General features: G+C 42.6%; 2 protein-coding genes across 2 annotated transcripts in view; one reads left to right on the top strand and one right to left on the bottom strand.

Moving 5' to 3' along the window:
- The first annotated feature begins 4,461 nt into the window (after window positions 1–4,461).
- Window positions 4,462–10,337, top strand: AGT (alanine:glyoxylate aminotransferase). The gene is made up of 6 exons (XM_078585749.1): window positions 4,462–4,601; window positions 5,673–5,883; window positions 6,805–7,089; window positions 8,182–8,548; window positions 9,272–9,482; window positions 10,050–10,337. Exons 2-6 carry the CDS (start codon window positions 5,679–5,681, stop codon window positions 10,185–10,187), a joined length of 1,206 nt encoding a protein of 401 aa, XP_078441875.1. The 5' UTR covers window positions 4,462–4,601; window positions 5,673–5,678; the 3' UTR covers window positions 10,188–10,337.
- A 985-nt stretch (window positions 10,338–11,322) lies between these two features.
- The window catches only part of CHR5 (chromatin remodeling 5), a 29,463-nt gene continuing 21,424 nt past the window's right edge, over window positions 11,323–19,361 (bottom strand). The window contains exons 17-31 of the mRNA XM_078585737.1: window positions 18,470–18,594; window positions 18,310–18,373; window positions 15,302–15,514; window positions 14,935–15,177; window positions 14,715–14,825; window positions 14,531–14,620; window positions 14,252–14,434; window positions 14,095–14,175; window positions 13,744–13,983; window positions 13,509–13,658; window positions 13,252–13,429; window positions 12,966–13,147; window positions 12,017–12,355; window positions 11,850–11,940; window positions 11,323–11,789 (exon numbers count right to left, since the gene is read on the bottom strand). Of these exons, the coding sequence (XP_078441863.1) occupies window positions 11,413–11,789; window positions 11,850–11,940; window positions 12,017–12,355; window positions 12,966–13,147; window positions 13,252–13,429; window positions 13,509–13,658; window positions 13,744–13,983; window positions 14,095–14,175; window positions 14,252–14,434; window positions 14,531–14,620; window positions 14,715–14,825; window positions 14,935–15,177; window positions 15,302–15,514; window positions 18,310–18,373; window positions 18,470–18,594 (2,667 nt within the window). The 3' untranslated portion in view covers window positions 11,323–11,412. The remainder of the gene's footprint in view (window positions 11,790–11,849; window positions 11,941–12,016; window positions 12,356–12,965; window positions 13,148–13,251; window positions 13,430–13,508; window positions 13,659–13,743; window positions 13,984–14,094; window positions 14,176–14,251; window positions 14,435–14,530; window positions 14,621–14,714; window positions 14,826–14,934; window positions 15,178–15,301; window positions 15,515–18,309; window positions 18,374–18,469; window positions 18,595–19,361) is intronic.

Genomic DNA, 19,361 nt, shown 5'->3' with positions numbered 1-19,361 from the left:
ATTTCTATAGATTTTTCCCGATTTTTCTAAGATGGGATTTTTTCAATATAACTTAAGTGTATCTCATGATGTAGAATAATCCTTGTGGGTGACACTCTAGGCTTATGTAGCAGTATAATTAGTGACTCTATATATCCAGCCCTTTTATGATATCCAACTTGTCTACCAATAAATTACAGTTCAACTTATTACAGCTTTTGTACAATTTTTACCCCAAGGGATGCTAAGCTGTATTTGGTTATAGAGGAGTTCATCAACTAATCCATGGAAACTGTATCTCATCAGTTACCATGTACATACAATCCATCGCCTCTTTGACAATCCTAGAATAACTCAAGTTATGGTGAAATATTAAATCATAGATGGCCATCGTAGATAGATTTACTGTAGTGTAAAATCATTATTTAAGTCATTTTAACAATACTGCAATTACCTTAGCAATATATTTCATTGTAAGGGTGGGTGATCTCCTCTTGAACACACTATAATTAAGCTAAGTTTGGATGGAATCTAGTGATGACAAGAGTCAAAGTTCATATCGGAAACACAACCCAGGTGGGTGCCACCTTGAGGGATGGCTCCCATGGTTGAACCACCTAGGCCCACGACAATTGTGGTAGGAGTCACCTTGGGCCACCGTAGGCATGTCTTTCACCACCGTAGGCATGCGTGGTGGTTGCAACCTAGGCATGTTGTATGTGTGTTTGCATGCGTGGAACACATGGGTAGCAGCTGATGGATATTATGTGATAGTCAAGCCATTCAGACTACTATGTTTATTTAAGTTCATTGAATAATTTTTTTGCATTCATTATTATTCTGTGTGATGTTTATAATGAAGACCATGAATACGTGCAATGACTTAGTAAATTATGATGAGATCATAATACAGTGACCACTAGTCTTTAAACATGTATTTCAAATATTCCTATTCGATGGATAGTCGACACGGACATCAAATTATCCAGATAGAATAGCTGATCTTGTTTGTGGCTATTAGAGTGGTGACACTAAAGACAGATAGTGGGTGCTCTTTGGAGAAAGAGTTCACTGAATTGATCCGTACAAATCCCTGAATGGTACTATACCCAATCTTCATTCATGTTGGTTCAAGTCAGGGTTGTATAAGTGATCCATTGACTTGAGACACCAAGGACATCTCGTGAGTGGACGACTACATCTTGACTATGACTTACGAGCCTCTAATCATGAGATTCAAATAAGTTATAGATTGGGTGTAGTTAGAAGCTTACGGAAATGATTAAGTGGTCAAGATGGGATCATCCGCCCTAGGTATAAGAGGAGATTGACTCAAGGAAGACAATGCAGAAAAATCCCTGGCCAAGGTAGTGAAGATATTAGAGAAGACGTTCTCCAATGATCCCCATTACACATTAGTACTAATTGAATGACGGATTAGGGTTTGACGATAAATCGTACCCTAAGTCATTCGAGAGTCTCGCGTGGATGATGGATTATACATATATGGTAACCGATGACAGTAAAGGTTCCATGATAGAGTTTGAGACTACTCGGTATCTTCTAGTGCATGAGGTGTAGCTTGACACCCCACGGGCTGGAAAATTAATCTATCAATTGGATTAAATCAATCTTTATTCAATTAATCTATATGTTGATATAGTTAACTAATAAGGTTGAACAATAAATATTATTGGGCCACTAAAGTTATTAACTAGAATGATACATGGGCCTAAAGGGTTACACGCATAAGGTCATAAGGGCGTTGGTGGATATATTTTACTTTGTAGGGTTTTTGAGAAAAACCTTAAGTGAAATATAAAGAGGGAAAGGGGTCTCATTTTAAGCACCCATGCAAGCTTAATTTGAGAGGCCCTCCCTTTCTCCAGTCTCTTCTCCACTCATCCAAGGGAGAGTGTCTTCATGGTGAGGAGATCTTCTAGATTTGCAAGACGAATCGAAGAAGAAGATGTGGAGATCCAAGTGGCGAGTGATCGCGTGGATACTTCTAGAGGTTGAACGCGTGAACGGCTTCAGAACGATATCAGAGAGGCAAAATCAAGGGTGGAATGAGTTCCCCACAAGGTACATTCAATGTTTCGTTTTATAGATCGATGGTGAATCGATCAACACGCTTCTGCATCCATGGAAACGTGTTTTCCTTGGACAAACCAAGGCACAGAACCCAACAGCAGCAGCACCTAGGCAGCTCACACACATAGTGGGCACCCCATAGGCAGCCAGCCCACATTTTGGTGCCACTTAGGCTTCTTGCACGCATGGCGAGCACCACTTATGGTCCCTTCCTATGTGGCCTGGCCATGTAGGTGCCACAATGTACGCGATGGGGTCACATGGGCACCACGACCTACATGAAGGGGCCAACGAGACTCACCCAATGTGGCTCAAAAATAAAGGAATCATTTTTATGTCCAATGGGAGTTGAACTCACGACCTGCTGGTCATGGGTCAGCGCCATTACAACTGGACCACACATCGTTTTACAAAATTCAAGCCTACAAGATGTCGTTAGGACCTCAGGGCTTTGGACTAGTCGCCCTACAATAACATGACCAAATGAGATTGGCTGTCAGATATAAAACCATATGTGGATTCATATAGACATGCATTGAACTCTTCCCAAAATACTATCCACTATCTCTTCCGAGTGTCTCCATGCAAATGGTTACCAGGTCAACCACCCTATAAATATGAGCATGAGTGAATGATGCTATTATAGATGGATATTTTGATGTCATTTTAGAATATCCAATGAGTAAGAAATTTTTTGAGTGTATGATTAAATATGATTGATCACTTCTGAATGATCTAATAATAATTCAATAATTGTTGCATATTCTTGGATGTAACTGAGAGATTACAGGTGTGTAATAATAAACACATTTTTATTAATGAAAACTAAATGAGACGAAGAATGTACTATTGCCTTGGAATCAACCAGACGTACAGGGATCCATTGTCAATCTAACAAAACGATTGTAAACTGGATTTAAGTAGATATTATTGATGTTGTAACTTGGCTAGTTTTAAGATGCTCCAGGTTTGATTCATCTTTTTTTTTCAAAGAAAGACTATATTCAATTCTATTGGGATGGTCCTATGCTTCCACAAAAAATGAAGGGTTTTTAGAAAACCAAAAGTAAAGTAAATGACATGGAATAATGGGTATATTGCATCTTCATTCTGTTCTATCAGAGAATATAACATAATAAGTCTTGTAAATGTTCATCACATCCATTTTTTCTAATAGATGATAGGTAAATCTGATAAACATGTCAGATGTTGGTGTGACAAATTTCTCTAAATCCATGCTGATTAATTACTCGAGTTTAAGCTGTGTTGATGTTGATATCCTCCAAGTTGTAGCATGATGTTTTAATACTAAAGCCCAACATATATTATGTTGTTGGATGAATTCATTCTATCGACATATAGTTTATGGTGGGTATAGGCAGATTTTTTGGGCTAGTACTTATCTACATCAAGTTGTCATCCATTATTTTTGTCTTATTTCATGAATGAATGATAATGCATACCAGTCAGGAAAATGCACAAAAATAAATATTTATCAAATCACAATTAAATATTATTCTGTGTAGTCAAAGAGATAGGGCTGATTACCCTCTCTACTTACAGCATCCGTTTATTATACATAGAAGAAAATACGAATTGAGATTTAAAGATAAGAATTTTGACATCAAACAAGGAAGAGCGGGAACACAGAACTAAAGATCTATGATAGGGCTTTCTCAGAAGAAAAATATACACCAGAAAGAACCAGCTAAAGAACTACAAACCGCATAAATCAATCCAGAACTAACGCTAAATAATCCAATTTTTTTATGAGGACAACTCGATGGGTTCATAAAATAGTAGAAAATATCTGAGCTGGGAGGCCCCTTCCAATAACTCGGCATTCCCCAAGTGCCGTAAGCCTTTTTTTTTTAACGCGCTATCTCGGGAGCAAATACCCAGCATATATCCTCGTCCCCAGTGGCGATTTTTCTATCCATTGAAACCTTCTCCGGAATGATCTTCCGGGTTCTCTGGTCCAAATCAATCAAGAACAAGGAGGAGAAGAAGACAAACAAAGGATAGGGATAGAGAGAGAGAGAGAGAGAGAGAGAAGAATAGTATCGATAAAGTAAAAGACTAGAAAAAAGAGTGGGTGGTCAAAGTGCATGACGTTGTATGGGTTGTCTCCCATAGAGAGAGGATAGCCGTAAGAGTGTGTGGCGAAGACTGGTATTATCTTCTCGCGCTGAGCGCTCGGCCACCCGCTACTATGAGGCGGGAGACGTTCGCTCGGGTTTTTGTCCAAGGAGATGGTACGGAGGAGGAGCGTAAGTTGGTGGCGGGAGAGGTGCTTATCTGCCACGTAGAGGGGGAGGGGTGGGGTCTTTGTAAGGGTGGGGTGGGCGGCCATGCGTGGCCCTTTAAATGCTGGGCTTGCCTCGGCTTTGTTGGTTCAGGCTTAGCTTCTCGTCCTCCGAATTATCCGGGTGCGGTGTAGTAGCTTCGGCGCTTAGTTCTTGCCGGAGGCCTTGCGGGTCTCCTGTTTCTGTGCCAACTCCTCGGTGTTCTAGTCCGGAAATCCTCAGGTGCTCTCTCTCTCTCTCTCTCTCTCTCCCTCTCTCTCTCTCTCTCTCTCTCTCTCTCTCTCTCTCTCTCTCTCTCTCTCTCTCTCTCTCTCTCTCTCTCTCTCTCTCTCTCTCTCTCTCTCTCTCTCCCTCTCCCTCTCTCTCTCTCTCTTTCTGCGTCGCTTCCTTCTTCTTCGTCTTCGTCTTCTTGGTCTTGCTCTCTGTCAGCTCTTTTATCTTTTTTTTTCTTCTTCGTCTTTGTCTTCTCGCTCTTGCTCTTATCAGCTCTTTTCTCTCTCTTCTTCCCTCTCGCTCGCTCTCTCTTCCTCTTCATCAGGCCCTTTTCTATCTGTCTATCTATCTCTCTCTATATATATTTATCTATCTATCTCTCTCTATATATCTCTCTTTCTCTCTCTCTCTATCTATCTATCTATCTCTCTCTCACCCTCTATCTATCTATCTATCTGTGTCTCTCTCTATCGATCTCTCTCTATATCTCTCTATCTATTTGAATATTCTGCTTCTCTCTTGATCTTGCTCTCTATCAGCTCTTCTCTCTCTTCTTCCACTCTATCAGCCTCTTTCTCTATCATCTTCTCTCTCCGTTGTTCTCTCTCTCTCTCAGCTTCTTCTTCTTCTCTTGATCTTTCTCACTATCAGCTCTTTACTCTCTCTTCTTCCCTTTCCCTTGTTCTCTCTTCCTCTCAATCAGCCCCTTTCTCTATCCTCTTCTCTCTCTCTCTGTGGAATTTGTTCATCTTCTTGTTCACCTTGTTTCACGGATGGTCCGGGGGTAGCAGACCGATGATAAGTAAAAAAGAGTTCGAATTTGTTCTTGAATCGCCGTCGCAACTATGACTAAGTCTTTGCGGGAAGCTTGAATCTGATACTTGGTCAATTCTTTTGCAAAACCCACTTTCATATAGACGGAGATCGAAGAGCGATTTCTTCGCCAAGTGAACAAACTGAAAAACCCACTTGTAATTAACGCCGTATTTTTTGTCTGTTCAACGCAATTAAAGCCTAGCTGTTGCTGTGTTTCCATCGAGGGGATTCGCTGAATTTCTTTGTTTTTTTTTCTGGTGAAAGGGAAAAATGGACTACGTTTATGGACCGGGGAGGAATCACCTCTTTGTGCCTGGCCCGGTTAACATCCCCGAACCCGTGATTCGCGCCATGACCAGGAACAATGAAGATTATCGCTCCCCTGCCGTGCCCGCATTGACCAAGGTTCTCCTCGAGGACGTGAAGAAGCTCTTCAAGACAACAACTGGCACTCCCTTCATCATTCCCACCACTGGTATCTATCTATCTATCTATCTATCTATCTTCAACCTTGTTTGCACAGCTTAATCTCTATCTATCTATCTATCTAGCTAGCTAGCTTCATCATCTCCATTATCAGTCATCCGTCTTGATCTATTTTACAGGCTTGGATTTAGCCCGGTGAATCTATTTTACAGGCTTGGCTGTTGAGAATCAACATCCTGGCTAGAAAAATTAAAGAGAAGTAGCCACCTTGCCATGAGCTATATTTTTTAGCATTGTACTCGGCCATTAAATCTTTGTATGGTATCAGAGCCCAATCTGAGGGTTCAAATCCCATCCCACTGTGCGCATGCTGAGGTAGATTGAGTCTATGGGGCAGAGCTGCAGTGTAGGCCTGCGGCAGGGATCTAAAGGAGAAATATTGGGAGTCAAAGAAGAAAAATTTAGCGCCCTTGCTATCTTCTATAACTTTTAGCACAGTTGTAGATACTTAAATCTTGATATGGTATCAGATCCCTGGTTGTGGGTTCAAATCCCATCCTAGTGGGGGATATGCTGAGTTTGTAGAACGGCGGCAGTAGGTATTGAAGGGGGAATGTTGAAGGATTCAACATTCTACTTAGAAAGATTTAAGAGGGAAAGTAGCATGGTAGGCACCTAAATCTTATTAGTGCTGCCACCTGTTCTGTCCAAATCCTGTAACTGGATTGAAACGAAACAACAGTATCTGTAATAGACAGGAAAAGATTGAAGGGTTGGACACGATGGCTTTTGTTCTGTTCCCATACCCCCAGTCCTGCTTCATTTTTTATACATCAACTGAAATTTAACGTCAATCTGGGGGGGAATTGTCTTTTCTCCTGATGAATGCAAGCTAGAAACACTAAAAAAATACTTGGTTTTGAAGATTTTGTGATAAAGTTGAGATCTTTGTGGGTTTGGCAATGTGCAGGAACGGGAGCATGGGAGAGTGCGCTGACGAACACGCTGTCGCCTGGGGACAGAATTGTATCATTCCTCATTGGGCAGTTCAGTCTTCTCTGGATCGACCAGCAGCAGCGGCTCAACTTCAAAGTGGACGTAGTGGAGAGCGACTGGGGCCAAGGCGCCAATCTTGATGTCTTGGCAGAGAAGCTCGCAGCAGATCCTTTGCATACTATCAAAGCCATCTGCATCGTCCACAATGAAACAGCCACAGGCGTGACCAACAATTTGGCAACAGTGAGAAAGATTCTCGGTAAGTTCTCCCTCTTTTCATGTAGCTTTTCATGTAAATAACTTATCCAAGTCACTGTCCATTTCAATCTTCATTATGCTATCAAACAAAATAACTTCAATAAATCCAAATCCACTCATTTTCTCTTCCAACTCATCATATATTTTCGGCGATCATCATTCAAAATGGCTTGCAAGCTTAAACCTACCTATGAATCGATCTACCTACCACCATTCCCTTGGTCCCATTCTCTTTCTAATTCTCATTTCCAGGCGTCAATGCTTCGAACTTATCTGTCTGCTTTCCGTCAAACTTGTCATATCCTGTGTATCTGGCCGTATCTAATTCTAGGTATCTGTATTATCTACTCTCTCTTGTACCATCATCTCTCTACACCTCATCCCTACTATCAATCCAGGTTATCAGTTTCCCATACCTTTCGATAATTCTCATCTCTCCCTATTATGTCCCTATATATCTATATTTCTGTGGGTCTCTCTATTTCTACCTCACTCTTTTTCTTTGTCACTTTTTTTTCTGGGTTCCTTGTTAATATTCAACTGTTCCAAAAAAATTTTACATGGTAATTTGTAGTAAATACAAGTTGTAGCACATTTTTATCTCTAACTTTCGTCACGGGGAGTCCAAAGTCACAATCTCGAATTCCTCTATCCCTGGCTCACTTTACTGTGGAGTTAATGACTCCTGCTATCCACTCTGGCAAGCCCGTTGGATCTATCTCCAAGTGGGTTTGATATCCTGGGAGGTCACTTATCTCTGTATATCTCTCTTTCTATCTATTTATATCTTTCTACATATCTATCTATCTATTTATATCTTTGTACCTATCTATCTATCTATTTATATCTTTCTACCTATATATATCTCTCTCTCTATCTACTTCTCTACCGAGCTATCTATCTATATAAGGCTCTATATATCTCCATGTCAATATATCCCTCAATCTATCTCTATCCGTCTATCTCTCCATCATTTGATCTACCAACAATATATCCATCAACATGCATCCTTGTCTGCATCCCTTTTCGTCAACATTTATCTTCACGCAATCATATATATCTGTCTAATGTTGTCTTGGTGACTCCTGTGCAGATGATCACAGACACCCAGCCCTGCTGCTGGTAGATGGGGTGTCATCAATCTGTGCAATTGACTTCCGCATGGACGAGTGGGGTGTGGATGTTGCCCTGACAGGGTCCCAGAAGGCTCTCTCCATGCCCACGGGTATGGGTATCGTCTGCGCCAGCCCTAAGGCCCTCGAAGCCTCCAAAACTGCCAAGTCTGTGCGCGTCTTCTTCGACTGGAACGACTATCTCAAGTTCTACAAGCTTGGCACTTACTGGCCATACACCCCCTCAATCCAGCTCCTATACGGGCTCCGCGCTGCCCTTGATCTCATCTTTGAGGAGGGCCTTGACAACGTTATCCGCCGTCACAATCGCCTTGGCACTGCCACAAGGTCAGGGCTTATCATTATTCTAAAAGCTATATCAGATAGGAAGGGTGCTACTTTTGCTCATAAACCTTTCTCTGGTTGGCCAATACCCCCAACACTTGCAGCTAAGGCTCAATGTGTTGTGCCTAGAATTCAAACCATCCACACAGGCTATGATACCATTTTAAGATTCAAGCGCTCACCACTAAGCTAAAAGCTATAGTGGATGGCAAGGCGATGCTTTTGCTCTTAAAATGGTATTGGGAGCGTGTTGACTTCAATATTTTCCCTGAGCACTTCTTATCTAAGACTGAATGGCTTGTTCATGCGATTCAAACCCTCCATCTGTGCTCTGATACTGTGTTTAGATTCAAATGCATGCCACTATGCTATCAGTTATAGTTGACAGCAAGGGAACAACTTCTGTTCTTAAAATATTCTTGGTAGGGTGTTGACTTTGACATTTTCCCTGAACACCTGCAAGCTATGGCTCAGTGTCATATTCCTAGGATTCAAGCCCTCCACATGGGCTATCGTACCATGTTAAGATTTTCAAGTGTCTACCATTATGCTAAAAGTCATAGTTGATACCAAGGGCACAGTTTCTGATTGTAAAATATTCTTTGCTGGGTGTTGACTTCACAGTCAGCCCCATCAGGCTTAATTACATGGCGATTCGAGTTCTCTACTGTTGGGGGAGAAGAAAATGGGGAAAAGCAATTAATTGAACTCTCTTTTCATTTGCAGGTTGGCTGTAGAGGCGTGGGGATTGAAGAACTGTACACAGAAGGAGGAGTGGTTCAGCGACACAGTAACAGCAGTGCTGGTGCCAAGCCACATCGACAGTGTTGAGATAGTCCGAAGGGCATGGAAGCGCTACAATCTAAGCTTAGGGCTTGGGCTGAACAAGGTAGCTGGGAAGGTCTTTAGAATAGGCCATCTTGGTAACGTCAATGAGGTAACTCTCTCTCTCTCAATGACCAGCACTCTCACTCTCTAAGCCTCTCATTCTCTCACACACAATAACTCTCACTATTTCTTATTTCAATACCTTCTGTTTCAAATAATCACCCTTTCTCTCACTCTTCTGACCCAAGCATCCCTTCTGTGCCTCTCTAAATGTGCCTTGTCCAATTTACCACTACTAACTCTCCCACACCGTCCTCTGTCTCATCTCACCTTTTCATGCAATCACCCTTTCTCTCTCTCCCCCCTACACACCCACACTAATTAAACTCTCCTTCCCATGCCCACAAATCAGATTCTCCCTCTCTTCATCCAAAGTAATCAGACCTCTCTATGCATCCCTAGACCCACACTAATCAGACTCCCTCTCTGGACCCACACTAATCATTCTCTCTCTATCTCTCTCTATACCCACACTAATCAAACTCTCTCTTTCTCTCTCCTCCCCAAACCACACTTATCAGCCTCTCTCTCTTCCTCCCTATACCCAAACTAAACATCTGTCTATATAAAATGCATTTTATCATGAATCTAAACACGGTTTTGGTTTGGGTTGCAGCTGCAACTGCTGGGGTGCCTGAGTGGAGTGGAGATGGTGCTGCGGGACGTGGGTTACCCAGTGAAGCTCGGCAGTGGGGTGGCGGCCGCCGCGGCATACCTCCTGAACAACACCCCCCTCATTCCTTCCAGGGTCTGAGCTGAGCCAGAGAGTCAAACCCCCCAGACCGCCTGTAAAAAAAGGCCAAACTTTCATTTCATAAACCGATATTTTATTTTCTCCCCTCTACATTACTGCCCTTGTACTCTCCACAGACTGATTTGATTCTGAACCATATTTATCTCTCTAGTTTGGGAGTCGATTCCCCTGGTTCAAGTAGATCTCTCATGGGGTCCCTGACCTACTCACCCCAGTTGCAGCACCAGAGAAGAGACTATTCTGGATTGGAGTGGGACAGAAAAAAGAGAAATAAATAAAAACTGATACATGTGCAAAGAGATAAATACTAACCCAGATTTTGGGCTCTCAAACAGCGGGCTTTTGCTGGTCTTTTGCTAACATGTGCCATTGAGCCAACTGGACCCATATATAGCCTCATTTCCTCATGACTTAGCATATGGCAATCATCAGCACAACCAAGGGTATCGACCCATATATAGAGATGAAATAACAAAATTTTGAAAAAAATGGTCATAACTTGTCAAGAAACAACGAAGAAGGGAAAAATTGCTAAGAACAATATAATTGAAGCTTGGCCTAATTTTGCAAGGAATAAATCTGACGTATCTTGCAAGGAAACTGATGGTACTGAACAGAAAAAAAAACATAAATTTTTCAAGAAACAAAACAAAAATATGTAAATGGATATTATATTGCAAACATCTCAAGGGTGTATTAATTAACTATGGTTAGTGTACATTTCGATGCAGAAATTTGTCCCCAATGGACAATTGTTTTACTGCCGCAGACCCATTATGCTATGAGATGTTCAAATTTGGGGTAGGAATTTTACCTCTCCATTGCCACAAGACTATAGTGTCGCAAGACTTTAGTGGGGCATATGGAGCACTCATTTATGACCCAACTTTATTATATTAACGGAAAGTAATGTTGGTGGAGGAATTTGGACTCAACACCCTAATTCTGGCGCGCATTCGAGCCTGCAGCAGTAGCAGTAGACATCAAAATGTATTCTCCAGTTTTCCAATGTCCTAGTCGAACACATCTTTAATTTGATATCAGTACACACATCTTTATCCAGACTAATCTGTCTAAATTGGCAGGCTTTCAAAAAGCTTAACTGCAAGCAATTAACCTATGTGGAAGCAAGGCAGAAGCAGAAAATTTATTTATGATGGGCAAAAAGAAAGAATATTGGGGGAAGGGATCTGTTCTTTGCTTGTGCCGGGGCCAAGTAATCGTATCAAGTCCGAGGGTTGCGGCCACGCTGAGACCGGCCCGACCGAGGAGGCGGTGGGCCTGATCCAAGAATTCCGGCAAAGGTTAACCCCTCGCTGACCTCAGCGTCGCCCCTCCGCCGCCGTTTCCAGGCCTCAGACTTGGCAGCTCCTCTGTAGGAGTTCCCCTCTGCACGCTGGGACGGGAACTTTCGCCGGAGGCCCCGGCCCAAAGACCCGCGGCCCTCCTCCTGGCCTGGTGGGCCGGGCCCACCGTCCCTATGTGACGGCCCAGCGCCTGCATCCCCCTGCTCCTCCTTTAGCTTAGCATAGATCTCAAACAGCCTATCCCCCGACAAGTTGGAAAATGTGGACACATAGTTCCACAACCTCATCGCCATCCCTGTAAAAGCAGAAAAGTTAAAAAAAAAAACCAAAAAAAATACGGTGATTAATTACTTACTGGATTGCTTGTAGGACTCCCCATGCTCATCAACAATCTGGTCAATCTTCGTCCCCAGCAGTTGCAGATACTTTCGGATCCGCGACAGAACCTGGGAAAAGAATATATCGGGTCAGGATCCAAATAAACTGTTGGTTTTGAGCTGGTTTCTTCATTGACTGATTGACCTTCTCCCTGGGAAGGACGAGACTGGTGGATTGCAGTCTCTCCAACCGTTTGAGAGTCTGTTGTTCTGACTCCATAACATCTGAACACCACTCCATCCACTTTTCTTCCTTGAATTGTTGATAGCGTTCTTGCTCCGACTCTGACAACTCGCCTTCTTCTTTTGCTTGGGCCTCCACTTTCTTCCGTTTCCGGTCTGCAGCTTTAGCCACAAGCTTTGGAGATTTGGCAGGCTTCACTGGTGTTTCCTTAACACGCCCATTCTGCTGTTTAAGCACTCTCTCACGCTCGAGTTTCACGCCTTTCCCCTTTGTGGTCTTCCGGTTGATGGTAGTAAACTCCTGAAGAATAAGAAATAAAATTTCAAAATAATCAGGTTTCTAAAATGCTTATTCTGTGTGCAGAAGAAAATGGGACGGCTAATGTGTCTCATCCCAGAACCTGAACGATAGAAGGGTCGATAGACCTTTACAGGAAAACTAAACCTAATTATACAGAAATTCAGCAGTTCAGCCCAACATGCCATCCAGACAGGCACTGATGGTAATGTCGTGAACTAAAATTCCATTAATGTCTTTTCCAGAACAATCTTGGGATGGGACAAAAATTTCCTAAACAAGGACGAGGATGAAGCCTGTCCGGAACCATCTTGTTCCAATTAGGAAGATGACTCACTGTAAGGCTTGGGAAAAGACAACCAACGGCAGAATAGAAAGGACATCAGAACGGCATTTTGGTCAGTCATCTATCAAAGAGCCTGCAATTTCATCCCGCCCAGGATGATAGTGCACTGTAAGATGCAGGGACAGACAACAGACGATGGCATAAGATGGGCAGAACAGGACAGAATGGCATTTTGGTCAGTCACCCGTCACATTTCAGGATAGACACTAGTAAGGGACAGAACAGATGACAGATCATAATCGTCCCAAAGTTAACTGTAAGTAATACCTTTTGCATGAGGTTGGTGGCTCGGCTATCAAGGTTGGGGGCCCGGGGTAGGAAGGTCTCGCCTTCCCCAAGATTACATGGGGCGATCTTCCTTGTGAGTCCAAGTGACGCGTCTAGTCTTATCTTCTCCCAATTACCAAAGCCGTGGTAGTAGACTCCGAGAAGCAGTCTTGCATCATCAACTGGCGGAAAAGAAAGAAGAATAATAAGAACATGGCTATGGCAACAAAAAGTGGGGACTTAATATCATTATTTTTTTCTTGTAGGGGAAGATGGATTAGATTACCTTGGCTCCAACCACAGCCTTTGGCCCATTGAGGGCTTTTGTTGTTGGTGACCAAGCGGAATTCCTTGGGAGGATCCTTGCAACGTCTGATTCGCTTCTCTAGCAGTTGAAGGCCTTCTACACGATCCAATAGCTCTGTTGCCCGCACTGGGACGCCAAAGAAGTCTAGAAGAGGCCCCTGCGTAAAGAAGATGTCATTGAAGATTGTCACCTCCCAAGGATAAGGAGAGAAAGAGAAGCAAGAAGAGGAATCAGACCTTGGTGCTTATGTTGTCTTCCTTGGTGGCTTCTCTGCAACCGTCGATCAAGGAATCAAACAACTCAGTTTGAATTTCTTGTGGTGCGGATCGGAGAACACCCCCAACCTCTCCAACAATCAGGTCGATACGGTCACCAAACTTCTTCACCTGATGTGATCAATAGATCCTTTGATATTTTAGATTTTTTGGTATTTTGGAAGAACGGAGCTAATGGGCTGAAGATAGAACTTACGGCTCGGACAAACTGTGATGCGTCTTTCTTTGATAGATTACCATATGACCAGTCTCGGACATGAGCGGAAGAGCCTTCAATCATCGGAAGGGTATGGGTAGAAACTTCACTGTTTCTGGTGGTGTGCCTACGAGGCCTTTCTTGCACTTCAACTCTATTTCTTCTTTTGGTTGGCTTTTCCGTTTGGTTTATCTCCGCATAACTCTTAGTATTACGAGCCGCACGCGGAGCTAACGCTTTCTAAGGTAAGTAAACAAGCAAGGAATTAAATAACTTTTTTGAAGAAATTAAAAATAAAAAATAAATAAGAACCATGAAAACAGAAAACAGAAAAAAAGTAACAGTTCGCACCTCATCTTGTCCAACAACATCTGGCTGAATCAGACGGCTCCAAAAGGTGCCATCGTCCTCGGCACTACAGAAATTTGCAACCTGTAGAGAGAACAGATATCTAATTGGCAAATAAAGTAAATGAACTCGGGAATAAACCATGTGTTCCACGTCTTGCCTTGAACGCACTGAGTAATTCACTCCTTGTTTCCAAATCAGCTCCCTTTTGCTCCACCTTCTCAGCTCTCTCGAGAATCTCATCGATGTCCATGCTTTCCATCCTCTGCTTGCTTTCTTCATCATTTCTGTCTTCCTTGAAAAGTTCTTCGGCTCCAAACCTCAAAATTGCAGAGAGTTCATTCTGCGAGGATAAACCATTAATAAATGTAATCGCAAAACAGTCAACAGAAAATTATATATATATATATATGTATATGTATACATATATTATTGATACCTTGTCAAACATAGAGGTACCCTTCTTTGCTTCTTTCATTTCCAGACGACCCTCTGCGTTTAGCTTCTGAATGACCAAATGATCAAGGACCTAAAACCCAGGCAAGCGATTAATTTTTTATTGGAAGTATACACCTCTTTAATTCTGGGATCTGTGAGTGAAAAAAATAGCCGCTTTAGAGTACCATCTTTTTTTTAGCCCGCTCAAGGATATCTTCTTCAACACTTCTGCTGGTGACAAATCTGTAAATATTGACAACCTCGACCTGGCCAATTCTATGAGCCCGGCTCATTGCCTGAAAGAAGCAAATTGAAGTAGACATACATTACGTACTGCCTAAATATTTTGGAATAAAGAAAAAATTACTTTAATGAATATATCGTATCATTAAGTTTATTAATGACCTGAAGATCATTCTGAGGGTTCCAGTCAGAATCAAAAATAATGACTGTGTCAGCGGTGGCAAGATTGATGCCTAGGCCTCCAGCTCGAGTAGAGAGAAGGAAACAAAAGTCATCACTCCCAGGAGCATTGAAGTGTTCCATTGCCTGCTGACGGAGGTCTGCCCTTGTACTACCATCCAGCCTTTGAAATTGGAATCCTCTCAAAGATAAGTACTCAGCAAGTATATCCAGCATCTTAACCATCTACGCAACAACAGCTATGTAATTAATTTCAATAAATTATTAATTCAAAATCTATAATATATTTGGGATAACTTGATATTCTAAAGCAAAGAAATCTTTCAGACAAAATGACAATTAATCTGACCTGAGAAAAAATTAGAACACGATGCTTCGTCTCTTTCAATCGAATCAGTAATTTGTCGAGAATCACAAGCTTCCCACTACTCAATATTATGCGTTCAACTTTAGAGCTGTCACTCGTATTTGCATCACCGCCATAGCCGTGATCAGCACTTTCAAATAAGAATGGATGATTACAGCACTTCTTCAGCTCAACAACAACATTGAGAAGAGAAACCTGAAAAATTACAAGCAAAAAAGATAATCAGACTGATGAAACAATATAAAATGCAACGCACATTGTTGAAGATATGGGCCGAAATATTGGGCTTTATCTTAATAATTATTGGGCTCCATTATGCTCCATATCGGGCCCTATTGAGCCCACTATCTACAACTAACGGCTGATCAAACTAGCCGTTAACTAGCCATTAGAAAAACGAGCCGTTAGACGGCGATTATAAATCATTGTGCATGCGATTGTAATTGTAAGGTTTTTTGTGTTGAATGAAAAAATTGCATTTCTCTTGTTCTTCTCTTGTCTGGTTCCGCCAGTGACTCTGATTCGATCCAAGAAGTTAACATACATAAATACCCAGCTTCAATGGGCATAAACATGATTTTGCCATCTCTGGCAGGTGTCACTGGTCAGCATAGTGCACCATGTGGAGAGCTTAGTCTAGGTTTGTTTTTAAGGAAGTGAACAGAGGGTTTGAGGATCCTTGGGTCTAGGCTGTATTTGTACCTTTCAATTTGTTAATCATATAGGGAGGACCACTGATCACGGGTGACCTTCCCTAACTTTTTCCAAAAACAAATGATAACGCCAACTCTGTAATGACCCGAGCATAGAAAAGTTAGGATTTCATAGGGAAACTTCAAACCATGCCTCATCTCATCATCATTCTTATTTCTTAGAATTCCCACAAATTAGAAACCAACAAGGCAAGATCCCAAGGGGAATAAGCAATGCTTACAATGGATCCCCTGGAATGAAAATATTAGTGATACTGGAAGGATGGCAATGCTTACAGTAGAGAAGGTCGAGAGAAAGCTGGAAGGATGGCACGCCAAGGTACTGTCCAGAGGAGGTTGATTAGTGCTAGTGAGTTTGGTACTGTCATCAATTCCCATCTTCCACCTCTCAGTGTTCAAGATGCCAGTAGGAATCGATCAGAGACTTGAAGGCATGATGCGTTGTTTCTTGTGGAAAGGCATCGGACTCAACCAGGGTCAAGGGCTGTCACTGGTGGCATGGGATATCGTCTGTAGACCTACCAAACAAGGAGGCTTGGGCGTTCTACACCTACAATGCATGAACACAGCATTACTAACAAAGTGGGTGACACAGCTCATGCACTCTTGGAAGGACCTAGCCATCCAAATTCTGCGAGACAGCAATGGTTGGGGTTTATACTGGGATGAGAAAACGACCCCAGGTAGAGGAATGTCGCCCTTCTGGCAGGGCCTTAGACAGATTTTCCCCCAAGTTAGAGGCTTCTTCTCTTCCCGACTTGACGATGGCTCCCTATTTTGCTCTTGGAAAGACCTGTGGTCTTTGGATGGCCCTTTGAGGGAGACATTCCCTCAGCTCTATGTGCTGGCCAGATGCCCCGATGACACAGTGGCGGAATGTTGGGACAACATATAGAATCTGAGGGTAAAGAGTGCTCTGTCAGACCAGAGGGTGGCAGACTTCTTAGGCATGCAACAAGCTTTGATTCAGTGCCGGCCAAGACATGGCGAACAAGACTGATGGGTTTGGACAGGCACTCCCTTTTCGGTTTGGAAGGCCTACATGAGGATAAGCCAGGGAATTGAGTATCAACCAACTATGCAGGAATGTCGGGCCATTTGGCGCCTCAAGGTTCCACTAAAAGTTAAGATTTTTGGATGGCCCTTACTGCGCAAGAGACTCGTGACACACGTCTTCCGCGGGAGGATGTATCCTGATACCTCCGAGACATGCACTTTATGCAAAAATGGTGACGAAGATTGCAACCACTTATTCTTTGCATGCCCTTTCGCCCGTTTGATCTCTGCCACCCAAGCACAACTGGTGGCGAATGTGACATCAGAGGGGGTCTTCTGGGATTTCATAAGGCAAGGGACCCAAGGAGGAGGGAGGAGGGGGGTCAAGCGATGACATTGCTCAGGGCAATTTGGCAACACCACAATGCGGCAATATTTAAGGGGGGTAAGGTGTTCAAGGATGGGCTCCCCCACGAGGTCAGGGGCCTCATAGCATCCTGGTTCGCTAATGGGGTAATCAGATAAGAAGGGGTTGGCCAGGTAGTGAGGGGAGTTTTAGCTATCTTCACAAGTAACTCTGGGTGGTTACCGCTTTGTCGGGTGACCGCCTAAAATAACTTTTCAAAAAAAAAATATTAGTGATATTAACCTCCCCAAGGATTACTTGAGGATGCCACACATTAGAAAGGAAGCACGATCAGGCCCCTATTATGAGTGGGATACCAATTCTATAATTAAAAGGGCTGACTGGGCAGAGCAGGCTGAAGCAGCAAAAACTCTCTGAGATCCAGCAGAGGGACACTCAATCCGATGAGCTCTCTGACGAGGATGCAGCCCATCCTGCAACGCCCCTATTATCCTTCTATTGTTCCTCCACCATTCTTCTGAACTATTTCTTCGTCATTCTTGGAATTTGTCTCAGCGCATAGATTCGGTCTTATATTTTATTGGCGCTAATTGAAGGATTGTTTCCTCTCACCTTTTGGCGTTATCTGATAGGATATTTAGAGAGATCCATACCACTTAGTGAACATGATACAAGTCTCTAAAAGATGAACGATCTTGGAAGGAAAGATAGAGAGGAAACATGCACTCCTTTGGCCCGGCTCAATAAGTTATTTGACTGCCGTAGCTATCTTGATGAAAATCACAATTTACTAACTAGTGTTAGAATTCAATAACCTACATGAAATAGGCACAAAAAAAAACTCCAGAAAGTAAACAGGACAAACATTAGTGGTGAAATTGGAGGATGTAAATAGAACTAATGCTTGCGCAGACCTGATTTCCGCGCACGCCCTTGTTAAGGCTGTGAAAGTTACGCTCCAAAATCCACTTGTAGTACCTAAAATTTGGCATCAAGAAATATCAAAATGTGGAATCTGACAAGGAAATGGAGAAAAATGAACGAAAAACTTTCTCAGTAACCATTAATACTTACTGTTTCTGCAGGGGTGACATTTCCACCCGAAGAATACGCTCTATTTTGGGAGGCAGAGACTTCTCAACGTCTTTTATAACTCTTCGTAGGATATGAGGTCTCAACTCTTTGTGAAGATTAGCGAGCTTTAAAAATAAAAAGGATAATTACTTGTCACGCTTATATAGTGTTCCTTCAATGGAATTGGAAAAGCAAAATGCTAAGTGCAGCAATGTACAGGAAATTTGACATCAACAGAAAAAATATCTAATAAGCGTGCGCGACCAAGTTAGGGTGGCACACCAAAAGTTCCCCAAGGAATATCTCATTTGGACGAAACGGATACAATGCCAAAGAAGAATTACTCCCAGAGGAAGAGAAGACACAGATGACCGAATGACTTCATTAGACTTACGTGAATCAGGAGACAGCTACTGTATAAACAAGGGGGACAAGCAGAATAGGAGACGAGAAGAATTCTGAGAGTTATATAGAATCCTATATTAGGGACATTTGGGCCATTTTCCTCTGTGTGAGGTTTTCCTTAAAAAATTGCAGACTTCTCTTTAAAAGGTAAGCTTGGCTCAATCCCTGGACCATCCGATCCCCTTCCTCCTGCGATTGCATCACAGGATATTCAGCTGGCTTGTCCTACTACCAATGCCTACATAATCTCTGATCAGTGTCTCCTTCCTCATCGCATGGCGATCCCTGTCGTCATAATTATGATGCCGCCACTACATCTTCAGGCAGCTGTTCCCCAGTCAATTCCTGACCCCTACAATCGATCCCTCCTCTACCCCTCTTCCTCGATACAAGTCTAAGTCAATTTTCATAGTTAGTACACACTTTGAAGATTCTCTGTTCTGTCGCCAAACTCTGATTTGGGTTAGAGGTTGCTTATGTTACTGAT

This window comes from Wolffia australiana, chromosome 1 (genome assembly GCF_029677425.1).
Source record: "Wolffia australiana isolate 7733 chromosome 1, ASM2967742v1".
Lineage (NCBI taxonomy): Eukaryota > Viridiplantae > Streptophyta > Magnoliopsida > Alismatales > Araceae > Wolffia > Wolffia australiana.
This window is presented reverse-complemented; position numbering and strand designations above follow the sequence as displayed.

Coding starts and splice junctions, on each gene's coding strand:
- AGT (XM_078585749.1), top strand. CDS start 5,679: ATGGACTACGTTTATGGACCGGGGAGGAATCACCTCTTTGTGCCTGGC. Junction 5,884..6,804: donor CTTCATCATTCCCACCACTG/GTATCTATCTAT, acceptor GGCAATGTGCAG/GAACGGGAGCATGGGAGAGT. Junction 9,483..10,049: donor ATCTTGGTAACGTCAATGAG/GTAACTCTCTCT, acceptor TTTGGGTTGCAG/CTGCAACTGCTGGGGTGCCT.